The sequence below is a fragment of the Lactuca serriola genome, chromosome 6, assembly GCF_051521515.1.
Source record: "Lactuca serriola cultivar US96UC23 chromosome 6, Lser_US96UC23_V15, whole genome shotgun sequence".
NCBI classification, from domain to species: domain Eukaryota; kingdom Viridiplantae; phylum Streptophyta; class Magnoliopsida; order Asterales; family Asteraceae; genus Lactuca; species Lactuca serriola.
Window position 1 is genome coordinate 44,360,447 of NC_136413.1, and position 20,684 is coordinate 44,381,130.

The following is a 20,684-nucleotide window of genomic DNA, read 5'->3' on the forward strand; positions in this document are numbered from 1 at the left end:
TATTTGGGCTTACAAGACCTTCTACAGTCCAGATCTGAGGTTTCAACCTCAAGATATGTTCAAGGGACTCAATAACACAAGGTGGATGGGAGAAAACCCTAAAAACTTCCCCAAACCAAGATCTACACAAAGAATGATCAAGTTAGCATCTTTTACCTCCAACAGAAGCTAACCACTGAAGAATATCTGGATCCAAACGTCCCTCCCTGGACCAAGCCAAGATGCTCTCCAAATCTTCTTCCAAAGTTGCACAAGAACACCCAAAATAGTCTATTTCTCTCTCACAATGGATGGAACCGATCTAGGGTTTCTCATAGGGCTCTCTCGAGATAAGGGGGGCGGAAATGAGGGCTTAAGGCCCTTTAAATAGGACACAAACCTAGAAAATTAGGGTTTCTCCAAACAACTCCAACTCGCCGAGTTGGTGTATCTACTCGTCGAGTTGGTGACTAAACCCACACGGCCAAAACGACTCCACTCGTCGAGTTGGGCATCCAACTCGTCGAGTTGCTCTACTAAGGAACATAAATTTCTCAAATATGATACCTGGAAATTTTGGCATGTTACAAAATGTCTCTTAAAAGTACATTACTTTACTTTGCAATTTGCTGTTAGTTTTGTCTTTTCATTTCCCCAAGTAGGACATCATTTTTTTCAAATATTTTTTAAACTTTTTTTGTCCATAAATCATTTCATTCAAATAGTACATAAAAACTAATAAGCTTGTTACATGTTTTTAACTGTTACACCGTGTAACAGTCGTAGCTTTTTCAGAATTGGGATATCAAAGCATGAGCCTTTCTGCATATATATGACCATGTGGTAAACTTGCGTTCATCGTTGCAATGAGATTATAAGAAAATAATTTGGGTTATCCAAGAATTAACCATCTTCAAAATTTAACCAAAATAGTACAACCATTCAAAATAAACTATACGTTTTAAGGTTCATATATAAAGTCAAGTAGCTTATGAGATACACAAATAAGGACACCATTGTATTTTCTTAATTCAGTAATTCATCTTTTATGAAAACTGGATAAAAAAAAAAAAGATGAACTCATTTTTCTTTAGAAGATTGACAAATAATTGATGATTAAGTACCTTTCTTCTTTCTCATGGTTTGAATGATGTTTTCTTTTGAATTTTGTGATAGGGCATCAAGCTTGAATTTAATCGTAAGTAAATGAATATGTAATCACCAAAAAAAAAAAATCAAAAACAGACGTCAATGATAATAATTTGCTAATCCATTAAACTCTGCATCTTTTCTATGATTTAAGATTACGACTAACTAATGTGTAAGTTTTTGAAGCAATAATTATAAAAATCTAATGTTTGTAAACAAATACCATATATATCATAACACTTGGCAAGTTGTGAAATATTGACAAACCAAATAAAATGGAGGTAGCATGATTATCATCATACCATATACACTTTTTCTTCATAACAGTAATTATGGTACTCAATTAAAAAACTAATCTTACAAAATAATATAGTATTAATGGCTTTAATTATGTTTTAAATATATCATATATTGTGAAGTAAATAATGGATAACTTGATTCAAGCTTGTAGGCAACCTGCCGATTAAAAAAAATAATAAAAATGGCTCATCTCAATAGACAACCTCCAGAAATTCAAGAAAAATAAAAAAAAAATAAAAGAAGCAAATTAGTAATAATGTGAGGCAAAATGTTATTCACTTCTCAACACATTATCATCTTCAATCATTAACACAAGAACTTCCAAGATGATGTAGCAAAAAGTTATTCCTTTCCATATCCAATCCTATTGTCTAATACCATCATACATTTCATCAAACACGTTATATGCATTCATATAAAACTTACTATCTTCTCAAAAAACCACTAACCCATTTTTAACATATAAGCAAAACAATCAACAAGATTTAGGAGGAGATTGCTTTTACACAAATTCACAAGTTAAAACAAATTTGGTTGTAAAATACCAAAATGATGGTGTCAGTTTGGATCATAATCGTAAGGAAAGCTAGAAAGAATAATGGATGGGGATGCATAGACACATCAAAAGAATTGATTGTATGAGATTACGTTATAATTCTGTGTAACTACTTGTGGAAAACATACCTTCAATAAGGATTTTGTGAAGATAAGGACGCTTGAAATCGTTTGCCATTAATCTCAAACCTTTGCAAAAAAAAAAAAAGGGTTCAAAAAGCAATTTCAAGAGAAGCATCAGGTTTTTATCAAAAGTACCAAACCAAGAAGGAGAAAAAGAGAAGGGTAGAGAGGAACTGAAGCAAAGAAGAATGCCGAATACTTGTAGAAGATGAGAACAACTCAATGGTTATCATTTTATGGAAGCGGTGCGCCATTGTTATGCTCTAAGCACGCGAAGAGTGAATTAAAGGATTTGTGAAGCTATGGTTTTCTAGAGAAAATTACAGATGAGGAGGAGAATCACAACCATTGATAGAGATGAAAAAGAGAATTATGGCTTAAGCATATCTTGGCGAGCTTTAAAGATCTACAAGTAGCAAATCAACGTGATTTATGATATGAGAACCAACTATAACGTAAATATGGCTGATTTTAAGAGATTTTAGATCAATTTATTTATGATTAATTGGCATTATACATGGAAACTACTTCCATCAATATGGTATGCAATCAGAGGAAGAGGAAGCAAGGGCAATATCGGAAATTCACTTAGATGATATTGGCAGGATAAATCGATTCGAGTGGGCTAATAAAATGTCACGTGGCAAAATTGGTCTTATTTATTAGATTACGGGATATATATATATATATATATATATATATATATATATATATATATATATATATATATATACTAGTTTATAACTCATAAGAACCACGGTTACAAATTTAATTAAACTTTAATAGTAAAAAACTCAAAATTATTAATCACTTATTTTAAATAAATTATTAATTAAGAGATTTTTTAGTTATATATATATATATATATATATATATATATATATATATATATATATAGAGAGAGAGAGAGAGAGAGAGAGAGAGAGAGAGAGAGAGAGAGAGAGAGAGAGAGAGAGAGAGAGAGAGAGAGAGAGAGAGAGAGAGAGAGAGAGAGAGTCCACTTGACCCATTTGTTGAAGGTGGAAAGATATCTTGTAAATATAAAAGATAGTTATGTATTATAATAGATTTTAGGTTGATACACAAACATTTATCGTAATAAAACCGACTATATACTCATATTAATTACCTTGTAAAAATAAAGAAAAAAATTACAAAAAAAAAAAAAAAAAAAACCTTACAAATTAAAGGAAAATTTCCCTAATAAGAAAGAAAATACTTCAATCATATAAAATGAAAAAAAGGTGAATTACAACTTGAGATATTATGCCTTTTATTATAATTCTTTTTTTTTTTTCGAATTTTATTTTACCTCCTTTTGTTCTTACTTCCCACCAACAAAGCAAAATAAAACAAGATTCTAAACAAGAAACCCAACGCTATGGTGATCCAAAAGCAACCCCATTTGCTAATATCAGTAACCCCTTGTCGCTTCAATATATCTGCACCAGTAGTCAAGCAAGTCGAGCTTGTAAGCGGCACACCAAGTGCCTGGCTCATGCTCTTCAAAAGCTTCAGTTTCATGGTGTCTGGAATCGCACCCAATGGCGAATTATCAAAGATTTGAGTTCCCCTCACGAAGCATTCCATAGGATCATCAAACTCGTTCTGCAAAACACCCTGATAAGGGTATTTAACCAGTGAAAGATAATGGAACCATAACCAATACGCCGGGATTCGATCACGACTGATGAAGAAACCACTGAAGAGAAGGAAATACGCCAGAACCGCAACCACAACGGTGTATCCAAGCATCACGTGAGTCACAACGCCGGAGAGGAAGGTGACGAAAGAGCTTCCGACCCAAAATGAGGCAAATATGAAGAGGAGGAAAGTGAAAAACCCCATGGTCCCACCGGCTAACCCTACAGCCCAAAAGGTTATGCATGCAAATACGAATGAGAGGAAGATTAAGGAAGGAATGGCCATAATCGAGTGAGACACAACGTATGATGAACGTCTGTAAGCGTTGTACGCAGTTTCTCTCATGAAAATGTATCGTTCTTGAAGGAACACAGGAATGGCTTCTGCACAAGTGTAGAACATTGTGGACATGGCAAACGCGAAAAACCCTATTCGTTCTTGGATTCCACGTGGCGAATTGTCCAGTTTCCGAAACATGGTTGCTAGAATAGTTCCGGTAACAATGATAGCGCCTAGACGGATCGCGTAAAGTTCAGGTGATCGCCATGAATTGAGCATCGAACGTTTTGCTATCACAAGAACCTCCACCCAAAAAGAGTTTGCAAATGTTGGAACTGACGAGGATAGATTCGAATCAATGTTCGTAGCGCCTGAGACTAACTTGCCTCGTGAAATGCTTGCACTTATGGCGTCTTTTAGTGACAGTTTGGCTTCTGCGACTGATCTCGTATCTTGGCTTTTGTTTCTTTGCCATGACTTGTTGAAATCAACTAGCTGTTTAGTTCCTGAATCGGACATCTCGAGCTCTCTGATGAAGTCGAGTGTAAATTCAGTTCGATCATCGTTTTCTGGGATTGGGTTTCCAAATTGTGCGAAGAAATCTGGTAGTTTTGATGGGGTATCACTGAAAACCATTTGTCCCCTTGAAAGAAATATCAATTTGTCGAGCAAACCCATGAGTCTGTAACTAGGTTGGTGTATCGACATGATCACTATGCTTCCGCTTTGAGCTATACGTTGCAAGACTTTTACCACCATGTAAGCACTAGTGGAGTCGAGCCCAGATGTAGGTTCGTCAAGAAACAGCACGATGGGGTCATGGATGATGTCGGTTCCGATAGAAACACGACGGCGTTCCCCACCGGAAACCCCTCTATGACCTTCATCTCCGATGATCGTTTTAGCAGCATTTCTGAGACCTAACTGATCGATCAGTGCTTGAACTCTTGCTTTCTTTTTCGACTTTGACAGTGTCCGAGGAAGCCGGAACTCAGCCGAGAACATCAGCGTTTCTTCGACGGTTAGCATGGGAAACAATAAATCATCTTGCATGACGTAGGCGGATATAACTTTGAGCAACTTTGACTCAAGAATGTCACCGTTCAACGTCACAGTACCTTTCAAGCTCCCTCTCGCAATCCGGTTTGCAAGTGCGTCGATTAACGTCGACTTTCCCGACCCACTGGCACCAAGCACCGCCATGATCTCGCCTTCCCTCGCCTCGCCGGAGATATCATCCAACAAAACCTTAGTGTTCGACATCTCCACCTTACCACCGCCTAGTGAACTAGGAACGGCCGTCTTTCGAGAGACTTTAACACTATATGTGAGACTATTGAAAGAAAGAACAAAAGGTGATGCGTGAAGTGGATCAGAAACGCCATGGCCGGCGTTGGGAGAAGAATTGGCATCTCCGACGAATTGCAAAAGCTCTCCGAGCGTTGGTGAGATATGGTGTTTTGGTCGTCGAGATAGTTGCTTAAGCTCCATGCTTGAAGGACCAGAACGTGGGCCTAGAAATGGCAGATCACTTGCCAGGGACATGGTGTCAAAAGACATGCTAAAGTAGAGTGTGATAAGATTTTAGCTTCAAAACAGGCCTTCTTTATAGAAAATTTGGTGATGTGACTAAAAAATCTTTGAGCGTCGTATAAGAAAAGAAGACGTGGTTGGTTTCTTGAGGCGATGAGATTAATTTGGTGAAGGAAGAAAGCGAAAAGGGGTTGGTGATAGTTGGCGAGAAGATGTACTGACTGGACTACTATGAACCATCTTTCAACATGCATACATCACATATTCACAGTTGATCCTTTATCTTAATATATCATCTAGCCTCGTCTAGTTTAATGGTTAATGTTACTAGTTAATATTACATTAGAAAGCAAAATTAAACAATAAAAATAAATAATAAAAAATTAAGTGCATGTGGCTCGGTCAATATGGTCTATGTTTATGGACACGAATTGAAGAACTCTTTCTTGTTTCCAAAGTGATTCGACACATTGGAATGTATAACTACAAATACTTATGAATATAAACAATAAGACTAGAGGTGTATTCGTATATATATTCATACATGACCACTCATTTTTTCTGTGTCTTGTTATCATTCATTAACCTTTCATTCATCAAAAATCAGAAAAATAGTCGGTTTTTCGTTACCTTTAGTTTTTAAAAATAAAATTAATTTAATATTCAATTCTATAACTAAAAAATAAATAGAATTAAATAAAAAATGATTAATAAACACAAATATTAATTAAAATAGGAATACCATTACTTAAAAATATAAATTACATTATAAAATCTAGCAAACATAATTAACAAATACATAATAAAACTAATAAACCATTATTATAAAGTAATTCACTCTAAATTATTGTCTTCGTTATCCGAATCCTCGCCCGAGTCATCGACGAACATATCTCAATCTTCATCTGATTCGTTAAACAAATCATCGTGTCAATACCCAACCTCTGGGTGTATATGAGCAATGTAACTGTGCTCCACCAAATCCATACGAAGGGGGTGATGAATGTCGCGATCATATACTTTTTTTCTATTTGTCTTATACTCTTGTATACCAACAACTACTCTTTCGACATATGGCTAAACTTCGTTTTCATCGTATCGCTCTTGTTTCATCTTCTAAAACCATATTATATAATATGATGCACGTGTATATTCCGTGTTGCAAACTTTTTATTTCATATGATTATGCCCCGACTTGCATTACTTGCCGACAACTCTTGAATACATCAAATGTTCGCTTTACGTCCTTTTTAGCTGCTTGTGTCTGTTTAAACCATTTTCTTTTTTCATCGTTCGGACATGTGAACGATTTCACAAAATTAAATAAGCTAGGATATCCCTTAAATAAGATAGTACCCGTGCTTACATGCTACATTATTTGCTTCAATCGGTACATTGTGTGACTTGTAGATGTCATTAAATATTGGAGAATGATCGAGAATATTGATGTTGTTTTTTGTACCAGCTGAACCAAAAAATGCATGTCATATCTAAAAGATCATGTGATGTGATTGCTTCTAGAATAATCATTGACTCTAAGATCACCTCGCATGAATAGACCACGTCATGTGTTGGGGAACAATGTCGAAGATCAATGCATGCAATGATGCTACCTAGCATTTTGGGGAGCCCCATACCTATTTTCATGCATCGAGTACAATTGGTGGACATCATTAATCGTCAGTTTGTGCAAATATCGTTCCCTGTAAATTAAAGTAATAACTTTTTCGAACTTGTACACAGTTTCCCGTGTGGTACGCTCGGATATCCTCAAATACTCATCCTATTTATCTGCTCCTATGTCGTATGTTAACTGTCAAATTGTGGTTGCATATTTTTGAATCCAAGAAAAACATGTCTAGCCTCTCGCATCCCGCTTCAATTGAAAATATGGAAATCGACGTTCCAAATTGTCAGTGATATGTAAAAGTAATTTTTCCCTCATCTGGAATTAATAGACATCAAAATTTTGAAGCGTACACGCCGTCATCTGTGAAATAGTCTTTTATAAGACGACTGTGTTCAGCTTCGCGATTTCTCCTTAACGGAGTTCTTCTTTGAGGTCGTGGATGTGAATTTTAACCTTATTGGTTTTGGAAATACGCCGTTGTTTTTGCCATGACAGAACTGACTAATGTTGCCTCTTCTTGTACCATCGATTCAGATGATGAAGATGACGATGACGACATTGCAGTTGAATGGTTTTTAGGGAAAGTATAGAAATTTGTGTGAAAATTATGTTAGATATGTTTGGTATTTATAGCGTGGGAAATTAAAAAAAAAAACAATTATACATATTAAATGTTTATAGCCGTTACAATTATAAAAAAAAAAAAGGTTTTTTTTTTAACCGTTGCTTCCAATCAAAAGAAAAAAAAATAATTGGCCAATCACATGTGATAGAGATTACGGGGCACCCTTCCCTCACCTTCTTCCAACACTGGTTGAACCACACCCACGATGTTGTATTGAAGGGTAACAATTGCGAATATTATCATCGATCGTCAATCGTTGAAAGTGACGAACGACAAATGTAATAGATTTAATATGTAATATTTATCAATCTATGATAGAAATACAAGATTTTGTATTAAATTATCTAAGAAAAACAGTCGAATCGATCGAAATCTCTAAAAATAAGTGCGTAAAAAGTTATGTTATTTTGAAGAAAGTACATGTCATATCGAACCTGGAGATATAAATTTCTTAAAAATCTGAATTCATATGAGTGAGACATAACTTTTATAAAATATAAAAATCAACCGCACATAAAAAAAATTGAACGTAAAAAGTTATGAAGATAACAGTTGAAATTTAACTAAAGTCTCTAAAAGGAAAGTCACAGTACTCCTCAAGATAAGACCGATGGGACAAAGAACACCAAAAACAAAGACCGTACGAAAAAAAAAATATGATTTTTATAGAATTATTTAGGCTTATAAAAATAAGGGCTAAAAATAAAGTCAGAATTAGCCAACGCAACCTAAAAGAAAGTTTTAATATTCGTCGACAGCTACGCGTGGATATAAAAAAATGTCAAAAATAAAACTTGTATGAGGAAGATACGTAATTTACAAAAATCAACATTTCTGTTGCGCGCACAAGTGCGACAGACATGCCTTCTGGGGGTGGGGGGAAGGGGGGAGGGGGGACACGAGTCAGTATCTAGCAAGGTGCTATAGACTCATTCTACACACCTTCAATACACACAACTCTCTCTCTCTCTCTCTCTCTCTCTCTCTCTCTCTCTCTCTCTCTCTCTCTGGAGAACTCCTCCCTCCCGAGTGATCCTCAAGCGTCTGAGTTCAAGCGCTACCCCCCGAGTATTTAATCACAGTTCAAGGGTGAGTTCATGGCCCTACTTTTACGATTTTCAAATGTTTTACGGGTGGGAATACATCCAATAATACTACACTATTAATTTTATAATTATAGGTAATTCTATAGTATTCGTAATATAATTATGCCTTAGCACTGTTAGGATGGTATTATGTCTGGTAGATACTCTGCCAAACTTTTAAAAGATAATATTATGCCTAGTCGTTACTCTGGACAAATATCTAATAAAATATAGTACCTAGTCATTACCTGACCAACTTTTAAGGATAACATTGTACTTAGTCGTTACGTTGATCAACTTTCTAGGAAAAATTTATGCCTAGTCGTTACTCTAGCCAACTTTCTAGGATAGCGTTATACCTAGTTGTTAACGTGACCAACTTTTGGGATAACATTGTACCTAGCTATTACACTTCTAAATACCCTATTAGAATAAATGATAGTATCACACACACACACACACACACACACACACACACATATATATATATATATATATATATATATATATATATATATATATATATATAAATGAAACAAAGGAAAGCAAAGTACATTATAAGTCTAAAAAAACAAGTGTTAAATGAGACAAACCACTCATCCTAAGTTAATTAGTTTTTAGCTATGACCCCAACCTATAATTGACGATCTTTATAATGAAGTGTCATGCGGAGTAACCATCTGATCAGGAGCTTGATCATGGGTATTCATTCTAACGTTGTTCAACCTTAACTAATAAACCTACTTATAAAGGGGTAAAACTTAAGAAGTGGTAACATTATTCATAGGCCCAAGGAAATGAGTTAAGCACATAAGTACTCGTACCCAACTAAAAGATACAAATAAGGTGATGGGTTTTGTTCCTAAGAACATCCTATGTGCTCATACAAACCCTAATGCTTGGATCTAGGTTTCTGTATTGTACATGCTTTGAATCCAAGACTATAAACCCTAATTCTAGCATATGGAAATCGATATTAACATATAATTAGGTTTAGGATATTACCTTGATTGTTATGTAGCAATAACAATCCCAATTCCTTCTTGAATTGACTTTGGAAGGCTTAGAGTCACAAGTGTCACTCCTCTAATGGCTTACAAACACCAAGAGCAAATGGAGAAGGTATAAAGAGAGAGGAGAGGTATAAGAATTCGTCTCTAGGACCTCTTGGGAAGGCATGGACGAATTCATGAGCCTTGGGGTCTTTATATAGGTGTAGAGATTAGGGTTTTAGTCCTTATCCTTATCTAGTTGCTTGCCCACCAAGTAACCATAAGATAAGCCTTGAAAACGCTTATCCTTTATCCTTTGGACGATTTCAAGGATCCTTATCTCCTTGAATTCGTTCAACCTATATTTAGGATAACCATTACCATATTTTGTAACTATCACATAATTACAATTCATCCCCTCTAGTTTAATTAATTACACTTGATCATAAAATTAATTCTTAATTAATTATTTACCAATATTAATTAAACAAATATGATTTCTCATTTAATATATTATTCTTATAACATATTAATTAAACAAATATGATTTCTCAAGTTGCTTCGGTGAAGGCAACCCAAAAGGACCATGCACCATCGGGTCAAGTACATACCAAAATAGTTTTGGACTTAGACACTAATCCAACAGTCTCCCACTTGGATAAGTCTAATAACTATTCTGCGTATGACTTCAGATCCTGATCTGCAATCGTAGCTTTCCAAAGCCGCTGTCAACTCTGATCCTATCAGATACGCGTGTCCTTAGATAATGGATCATATATTCCTCCATTCTAGATATCATATGAGACATGATTTCTAATCATTCTCTTTTGTACTATATCTCGATTCCCGATTTATGACGACTGACTAACTGAACAAATCAAATTAGCCCTAGCGCGGCCGAGCATTTACGTTTGTCATCACTAAATCATCGAGGGGCCCAAAGATATCGCTTTTATTCTACTTTGAATAAAAGGAACGGATAAACTTTGATACAATTCTTGCTTGCACTCACTCACCGAATCACACACAACAATATGTTTTATAACACCAAGTTACTAGTGTGTTTACATATTATCAATGTGCAACTGAATCGCAAGATACAACTCACACATCTCGGTTTCAAGAATATAAGATGTTATCGTCTCACCAATCACTCGTGATATAATTCATGGAGTGATCCAAGTGAGCATGGGTTTAATCCAATGCTCAAATCATATTCGTAAGCACTCATGAACGTTGCAGCAAACATTTGCTTATGTCTAATACTCTTTAGACAATCCACACACCAATTCACGACAGTCTTTATTCATACCTACTTCCAACATATGAATGACTGTGGCCCGTTCGAATAATGCGATTATTCTTAATAAACTCAATTATTCTGGAAGTGAAAACATGCAAAGTGAAACACAAGAATAATACTAATCACATATGGCCTCAAACCTTTGAGTATAAATAAAACTCCTTTTATTTATCACCATATCGATTACTCATTATTTGTCGTTTCGGGTAATCAACTTCTTACTTGAATTATTACACTTTTCCCATGCTCTTAGCATGCATGCACACAATGTTTACCTATGGTTCTTACTTTTGTGAAATAGATCAAATTGAGCACATTTCCAATCATTCTCATTTCACAACTCCAAATCCTTTTTCATAAGTGTAAGAATATCAAATTCTTGTTACTTATAAAATATGATAAATTCTAACATCTTATGCAATGATCCTTTCGTAATGTCACTGCACCAAAGTCACAAAGACTATTGCCAAAGATATTACAAAATCTTCTATCGGAGATTGTTACAAGACAATTCCTTAGATATGATGTCTCTCACTCAAAGTACATTCCTTTGAACATCCTTTTGCATAAAGGTTTCTAATCTAGACATAGATTTTTCAATATTCAATTCCCAATATGGATACGCTTCCATATTTTCCATATGACAACTCATTCTTAATAGAATCTTATCTATTCGTAATGATGTCGATATGCTCCATCCAATATGGAAACATTTCCATAATTTCCATATGACAACTCATTCTTAATAGAATCTTTTCTATTCATAATAATGTCGATATGGTCCAACCAATACCATGCTTCCAACTACTCACAAGCGACCAATCCTCGTCAAACTTTGGATCGTCCTTTGATAGTTGTTTAATTATTTTAGTCAAAACCAATTCTAGTCCCTTTACCCTCTAAATGCGCTCGACATTTGGAAAATTTTAGAATGGTCAAACATTAAAGCATTTGCAATCGATCTTATACCCGAAGCGTATGGGACACGACGCATAATGTTTTATTTGCTATGTTCTCAAAATTCGAATTGTGAAGAGGAATGTCGTAATCATAATCGAAATTTTAAGAACACACTATGTACCTTTGACTAAATTTATTAACATTTCTCAACCTAAGCCTTTAGATTTGAAATGAAGCATAATATTCTCTCCCTTAATTATAGCAAAACATCTTTTCAACTCTTACAACTTTGCAAAGTATGACTCTTGTTTTTTATAATTAATATTGCCAACTTGCAATACGTGCCTTAATAATCATACAATCATAACATTTATGCTCTCACTATCATGATGATTATTATAAAACATAACACTTATGCTCCCACTAGCTTCGACATGTATTCATAAACATCTTAACTTTCAGAAAGACAATACCTATTGAATTTCTTAAGTCTATGTTCTTAATGCTTTGATAATCTTTTATCAAGGCCTCTTAAACTTATACACATTTGCCTTAGATAGTTCATATGTGTGTCTAAACAATTAAGACTAATTGCCAAACCTCACAATTCAAATTATGGAAAGGGATACCGTAACCATAATCGAATTCGAGAATGCAATTTTACAATCACTATCTTCTTAAAATCTCTCTTAGTGAAAGCATTTCCTCACAATCATTTTCACGAAGGAGGAAATGTTATGACACTTAGATTTAAACGGTGTATGTGTTCCTATCCATGTGAATTTTTTAAAACCAAAGTTTACGACAAATTCAAACTCATATGGACTGAACTTGCTTAATCTCGATTTCTTGCCTTATGGTAGCACAGCTGCCCACCATGTCTTCCAAGTAGTTAAGCAGCTCACCCTTTCCTATCAATGTACCTTTCATTGATTAAGGTGCCTTGCCTTTTATGCGTTCAAAATGAGAACTCATAGGGCTCACATGCATAATTAACTCATTTGGAACAGCACAGAAACACAATAATGTCAACATGATAGGTTGTAAACCTCAACTCGTGTGCTAGTGATGATCGATAAGGTTTATTTGATTTGTTCTTGAATCCTTTCAAGACCATTAAGACTCCCACTGACTCCTTGACATATACCATTCTCTTGTTAATAACCATTTCTTAACAAACAAATATTCAAGAGTTAGTGTAGCTCTTATAAAAAACACTTCATAAATTGGTTCTAGTTGGACTTTGTCTTATCCAAGACATCACAACTTTCCACATTTGATGAATGTTATAAACCTTCTTAATACTTTTCACTCATTGTCACAATCTTAACTCTAAGACTTGTCTTGGAACGAAGTATGATTGACTTCTTGATTTAACCATTTCTTCAATTCTTGATTCCTCTTCTTAAACATACAATTGTACTAAGACTTACTTAGAGGATCAATTGAGATGTGGTTCCTAATCATTAAGACCTATCATAAAGCATATAAGGTACTCTCCCTTCTTCTTAGAATGGAGAACCTTTTATCTTTCTGCCTACTTGATTCTTCTTATTCGTTCTGCTATTGATTTAAACCTTTTTAATCAATTCCGAATTACACTTAATCTTATAAGTATAATCATATTTACTAAACCTTTAGTAAATCATGACAAATATCTTTGTTACTCTTATGGCGAACTTGATCAACACACAACTTTGTGTGCTCGATCTCCTAGTCCTTCACTTGACACTTTGTCAATGAATTAGTCTAACTTCCAAATATGAAATTTCTCATTCATCGTGCAACCAAGTTGCATGATTCCAAGTTTCTTTCCAATTGAAACTTGGGCGATGAGAAACTCTCCCTATTTGGTAAACTCTCGACTTTTCCATAAACACCATAAATAAGAATCATATCCATTTGTTGTAGAAATATGCAAACACCAATTTTCATAACGATTTCATTGCAAGGAAATAAATAAATAAATAAATAAGTCAAACGAAAATTTATTTTATTTATAAAAGCAGCGGAAAACATTTGTCCTTACAATGCAAAATCCATAGAAAACTATGTATTTCAAAAGAAAAAATTTCTAACAACTCTATCATAATTATCTAAGCTCAAAATCTAATCTTCAAGTCCATGTGATCAAGGTCCATTCCTTGTGATTAGATTCATCTTGCTCTTTCACCAAGCTTCCTTTCTTTTCACCGATCCTGTAAAACATTCAAATGCAATCTTATCACATTATGTATTAAGAATTAATGAATAGGAACTTAATGGAGTTAGATAGTGGATTTTACCTGAAGCGCAACCATACTCTTTGACTCTCCCATCTTCTGGACTCTTCAGGCTCTTTGGGCAGACTTGTATCCAACACCCTTTCTTTTGGCAGTAAACGCAGGTCAGTTCTCCTAGAACGTCCTCGGAAGCATGGTCGGTTGACTTTTCCAACAAATACGCTCCATTGCTTCGCCACATCATTTCTGATTCAGCAGCAATGAGCATGTAAGTTAGGTCAATGAGGTTGTCGTCATGATCCATCATATAATACTTTCTTTTGAACTCATTATATGATTTAGGAAGTGACTGCAAAACCCAATTTACAGCCAACTCATCTGGGAATGACACACCCAACATTATCAACCTATCAATGTGTGATTTCATTCCTAGAACGTGGGCACACACGGGTTTACCATCTTCATGTTTCATGTCCAATAGGGCCTTAGTGATATTGAACCTTTCAATTCTTCGATCTTATGGGTTGGGGAGAACAATAGGAGGAGGAGGAGGAAGTGAAGCATGATTTCTCGTTCCTCGATAGAATCGTGGAATACCATCTTCATGTGGAATGCTTGTTCCACGGGATTTGGGAAGACCATAGTTGTCGAACTTTGACATCTACAAAACGGGAGAAAAACAAATTCAAGTTAGTTGATTGATTGAGTCCTTAGTAAATCACCCAAATGAGATACTAAGGCTAGGACCCAACACAATATTCTACAACTCGGGAGAGGGATGTCGTAACCCTAATTGCAGAATATTTGAAGGTAAGTGAATGACGATTCACTAATTTCCACCATGAAAAATGAAAAGAAATTTAAGTTTTAAATCTATGAAAACTCCTAGATCCTTTGAGATACATTGAACTTTCAATGGCATGTTTAAATATCGATATGCCCCTCTTGTTTGTGACTGGGATGCCGAGGATCACAAAGCGGGTATGAATAACCATGCAAACTACATGGTGCCCTCACATGTTACAGTCACCTATTCGATGTGCCGGTAAACCACACACGCTCCACCGAACTATGACAAACATTGAGTCACCCTTTGCTACCTATGCTTAGAACCATTTAGTGTGCCGGTAAACCACACACGCTCCACTAACGTCTTCGCAAGGGCACAAAGTGTAATTTCATGGAATTACATCAATTCACTTTTGCCTAAGTAACTAAGATTGGGAATTTTATGAAAACATTAGTTACTTTTATACTTTATTATACTTATAATGGAAGGTTTCGTCATATCCTACCCGTTCGGCTAACGACCCTCCACTAGTCAAGAGTGCGGTGGGTAAGAGTGGATACCCATTCAATCACCATTTTATAGGCAATTTCCTTAAACACCCCTTATAGACCAGCTTCGTGAATGAGGCCTACTAACGGTAAGACTGACTTTTACTCATATATATAATGTTAGACTTTTAATGTTATATATAGTATAGGGTGTATTTTATACTTTCAAAATACTAGGTGGTCTAATTTAACAATTATACTTTTAATTCAATTAAATTGAAAACCTAAACTTTTATGGATTTATTAAACCTCTTTTAATTATACACCTTAATTAATTAATAAAACCATAAGGGTGTGATTTGAACTTTTTCAAAACTATACTAGAGTTTTAGAATTTAACATTCCTAATTAAACTTTTAATCAACTTTTAAATTCCAAAACTTGAGGGCAAGTTTTGAAACATTTCAACACATTAGGGTTTAGAATTTAAATATACATCAAAATTAAACTATTAATCAATATTTAAATTCCAAAACTTGAGGGCAAGTTTTGAAACCTTTTTCAAAACATTAGGGTTTCAACTATTTAAATTTCAAAACAACAAAACTTTTGGGTTCAAATTATAAAACCTAAGGGGAAAATATGAAACTTTTCATAACAACAAGGATCAAATAACAAATAATCTAAATTAACAATTAATCACATAATTATCCATATTTGATTTATTTAATGATTTCTTGCAAAACAATTTACCAATTTAATCAAAATAATTAATCAAATATCACATAAGGAAATAAATATTTTATTAATTGATAAATATCTTTAATTAGATCAATAATATAGTCAAATATATCATAAAATCGGATTTATATTGATCTAACATGATAAGGTAACTATCCTTAAGCAAAAACAGCAAGAAATCCCGGATATAGCTCCATCTGACGCTCGAACTCGCCGAGTACACTGTGGTACTCGCCGAGTTCAGGAGGCAGAACCACAAAAATCGAATTTTTTCAACATACAAGGCATCAATACAATAGAAACCAATCATGGCTCTGATACCACTGATGGGTTTTGGTCCTAAGAACATCCTTTGTGCTCATACAAACCCTAATGCTTGGATCTAGGTTTCTCTATTGTACATGCTTTGAATCCAAGACTATAAACCCTAATTCTAGCATATGGAAATCGATATTAACATATAATTAGGTTTAGGGTATTACCTTGATTGTTATGTAGCAATAACAATCCCAATTCCTTCTTGAATTGACTTTGGAAGGCTTAGAGTCACAAGTGTCACTCCTCTAATGGCTTACAAACACCAAGAGCAAATGGAGAAGGTATAAAGAGAGAGGAGAGGTATAAGAATTCGTCTCTAGGACCTCTTGGGAAGGCATGGACGAATTCATGAGCCTTGGGGTCTTTATATAGGTGTAGAGATTAGGGTTTTAGTCCTTATCCATATCTAGTTGCTTGCCCACCAAGTAACCATAAGATAAGCCTTGAAAACGCTTATCCTTTATCCTTTGGACGATTTCAAGGATCCTTATCTCCTTGAATTCGTTCAACCTATATTTAGGATAACCATTACCATATTTTGTAACTATCACATAATTACAATTCAGCCCCTCTAGTTTAATTAATTACACTTGATCACAAAATTAATTCTTAATTAATTATTGACCAATATTAATTAAACAAATATGATTTCTCCTTTAATATATTATTCGTATAACATATTAATAAATCATAATAACCTCTCTCTTTATTTATTTCTCCAATCAAGTTGCTTCGGTGAAGGCAACCCAAAAGGACCATGCACCATCGGGTCAAGTACATACCAAAATAGTTATGGACTTAGACACTAATCCAACATAAGGATATATAGGAAAATAGATCACTATATTCATAAACAAATATCTTGCTTTAAAACTATAAAGTGATAAGTAGTACATACATTTACATGTAATAATACTATGAACATTTAAATAGGGGAACACCTTAAGCAAGCAGATATATAGGTTGAAAATAACGATATCCCGTTAACCTACCTTAAGTAGACATATATATATATATATATATATATATATATATATATATATATATATAGGATATCACGGTATTCTATTAAATATACCTTCTAAGATACAATAAGCAAGATAAAATACAATGTTAACATATGATAAGGAATACCTAACAATATTATAATATACTACATTTGATAGAGAGACGTCTAAAGAGAATGGTAGTATACAATAAACATAAAATAGAGTAAGATAGCAATAACACCTACAAACAGTAAGATATTACTATAAACCATAGAGGCCAAAATACTTGTATAACTAAACATACTTGTGTATAAAAAGTATTTTCAAACTATAATATCAAACTTGTGGATTCATTAACATTATGTTGACCTTTCAAAACCACATTGTAACATTCCAAAATCACAAAAATTATTTTTCATTTTTAAATTAAGAGAAATCATTATTTTAAAACAAAACCCATATCAAGACCAAGTATCAAATATAATATCCAAAGATCATTGTATCATAAAATCTCTGAAAACATGTCATCAAAGGATGTGTACAATCACGCCTTCGCCTATCCACGATCATCTGAAGTACTTGAAACATAAAACTGAAACTGTAAGCCAAAGCTTAATGAGTTCCCCCAAAGTACCACCACACAAACATATAACAACATGCATATTGGGTCTACAAACTTACAGACTGGATTACCCCTGTGCCTACAACATGAGTCTAGCTTGCCTTCCCGCCCACCGCTCATGTCTATCTTGCTATCGAGCCTACAACATAAGTCTAGCTTGCCTTTCGGGCCCACAACTTATGTCTAGCTTGCTCTCGGGTTTGTTGGCTTTCGCACAAAGTTGCATTGCCTCAACCTAACCATATTATGTCGACATATACATAACAGATACATATATCTAGCAAATAGATAATCATATAACCAGTCAATAGACATACATGTAGGTCTACATATCACCACTGCATAATAACATCCTATATACCAGGACACAGATCTAAAAGATCAATACAACACAACAACATCCTCTATACCATGATACATAACATAGTGGGCCAACATTGGTGCCTTCGATCCACAAGTAAAGTGAGGGAAAACACACCTCTCAGTCTGAAAAAAGAAAGGTGAACACAACACAGTTGTGTATACCAACTCTACAGGTCACATGTACACCAAAAAGTGACCTTGTCTCAAACTATTGTTCATAATATCTAAAATACCCTTAGGTCAAACTTGGTGAAATCCTAGTCAAGGTCAAAAGTCAAAAAGTCAATCGAGTTAACTTAGGCTAAGTACACCCAACGTACTCAGCATGTACGCATGACGTACTCACCAATCCAAAGCATGGGTCAAACAGAGTACGCGCAGCGTACTTAGAAGTATGCCCAACGTACTCGGTCAAATGACACTTTTTCCATTAAGTGCTTATTCTCTTAAGTTCTTTCGTCCCAAAACCCAGATCTAGTCCCAAATAACATTCTTAATCATAAAGTTTATAACTTTATGATCATACATGGCTATAAAGTGCCCAACACCAAAACTTTAACTTATGACAAGGTTCTAAACCACTAAAGAGCATGCATTAAGGGATATGAACAATCAAGATTCCATTTTTACAATTCTAGATACTATAAAACATCCAAAAGGACAGCTCATTTGGTCTAGAGTAGTCCATACTCACTTAGACCAAGAATATGGGACTAAAAGCACAAAACTTCACATCTAACAAGATCTAATGAGATAATCAATAAAATCAGAACTTTATACTTTCTGGAGGTTGCTCAAGGGGTGAAAAACTCAAATCTTAAAGCTTGGAGCTCCTTCCTTTCTATCCAATGGCCTTTTTTCTTCCATAATGGACACCAAATCACCAAGATGAGCTCAAAACATCACAAATGAAAATTAGGGTTTGTAAGATACGAAGTAGACAATAGGGGTTGGTGAGGGGAAGGGGTATTGGGAGGTAATGTTGCTTAAATAGGGTCCAAACCATAATATTTAGTGTTTGAGTGCCGACCACGTACCCCTAGCATACACAAGTGTACACCCAACGTATGCAACAGAGGCGAGTTTCTCACTTAAGGCTCCTTGGGACAAATTTTTCAAAGAATTCCATATTAATTGTGTAAATGGAAAATACCTAGAAATTGAGGTGTTACGCACATGTATTCCTAGGAAACCAAGAGATGGCAGACTACACTCCCTTAAGTAACAGTTGATCGATGGAGCTACTGGAAGTTATTGTCAATTATTATTATACCTAACTGTCAAGGCATCTTTTGTAATTGAGATTTTAGTAAAACATATCCTGATGTAATATTTAATACTTAATGGAAGTGATATTTATTATACATATTGTTTTGTAGTGTTCACTGTATGATATTTGTGATCCACCATTCTAACGTCGCACAACATGGAATTTCCGCTGCCGACCGGGGGTGTGACAAGCAAGGTGTGGTTCCAACTCCCACACCTCCTTCCTGCACCACACTTCTCACACCTCTCGACCTAACAACTACTCCAAACGTGTATCTCATCGATATTTTGTGTCGGGTTTCTTCACCCTGCTCCGAGTCAGTTTATTTATTCGAGTCGCCAAATTCCAAGACACATATTAATAACAAATAACGTTCTCCACAATCCTTTCGACAACATTATATATTTCCATTGGATGATTTGTTTTTAAAACATCAATAATGCATAGGTTAATCGGAAAGTTATAAGTGACATTCCTAATTTTCATTCAATAAATTAAATTTTATTGAAATTTATAAGTACCATATTTAATTTCCTTTCAATAGATTAAACTTAAACATTATAAAATATAATGTTAGCATTCAGTAAATATGTTTTGAAATGGTCATGAAATTATTCAATAGGAAAAATACAACTATTTAAATTCTTAAAAAAAATATGCTCCCTTGTTCAATATATTGTAAAGAAATTTTGATAAAAGCTCCATGAAAAATAAAAGCAGTTCATCAAACTTTAATTAATTCAATACATCGTTTATGTACTTACAATCATTAGAATGAAAGATG

At 34.5% G+C, this 20,684-nt stretch overlaps 1 protein-coding gene across 1 annotated transcript; it reads right to left on the bottom strand.

Annotated features, from left to right (window-relative positions):
- Positions 1–3,307: 3,307 nt before the first annotated feature.
- On the bottom strand, positions 3,308–5,627 carry LOC145058075 (ABC transporter G family member 20-like). Its single transcript, XM_079005998.1, has one exon. It carries the CDS (start codon positions 5,587–5,589, stop codon positions 3,415–3,417), a length of 2,175 nt encoding a protein of 724 aa, XP_078862124.1. The 5' UTR covers positions 5,590–5,627; the 3' UTR covers positions 3,308–3,414.
- Between the last annotated feature and the right edge of the window lie 15,057 nt (positions 5,628–20,684).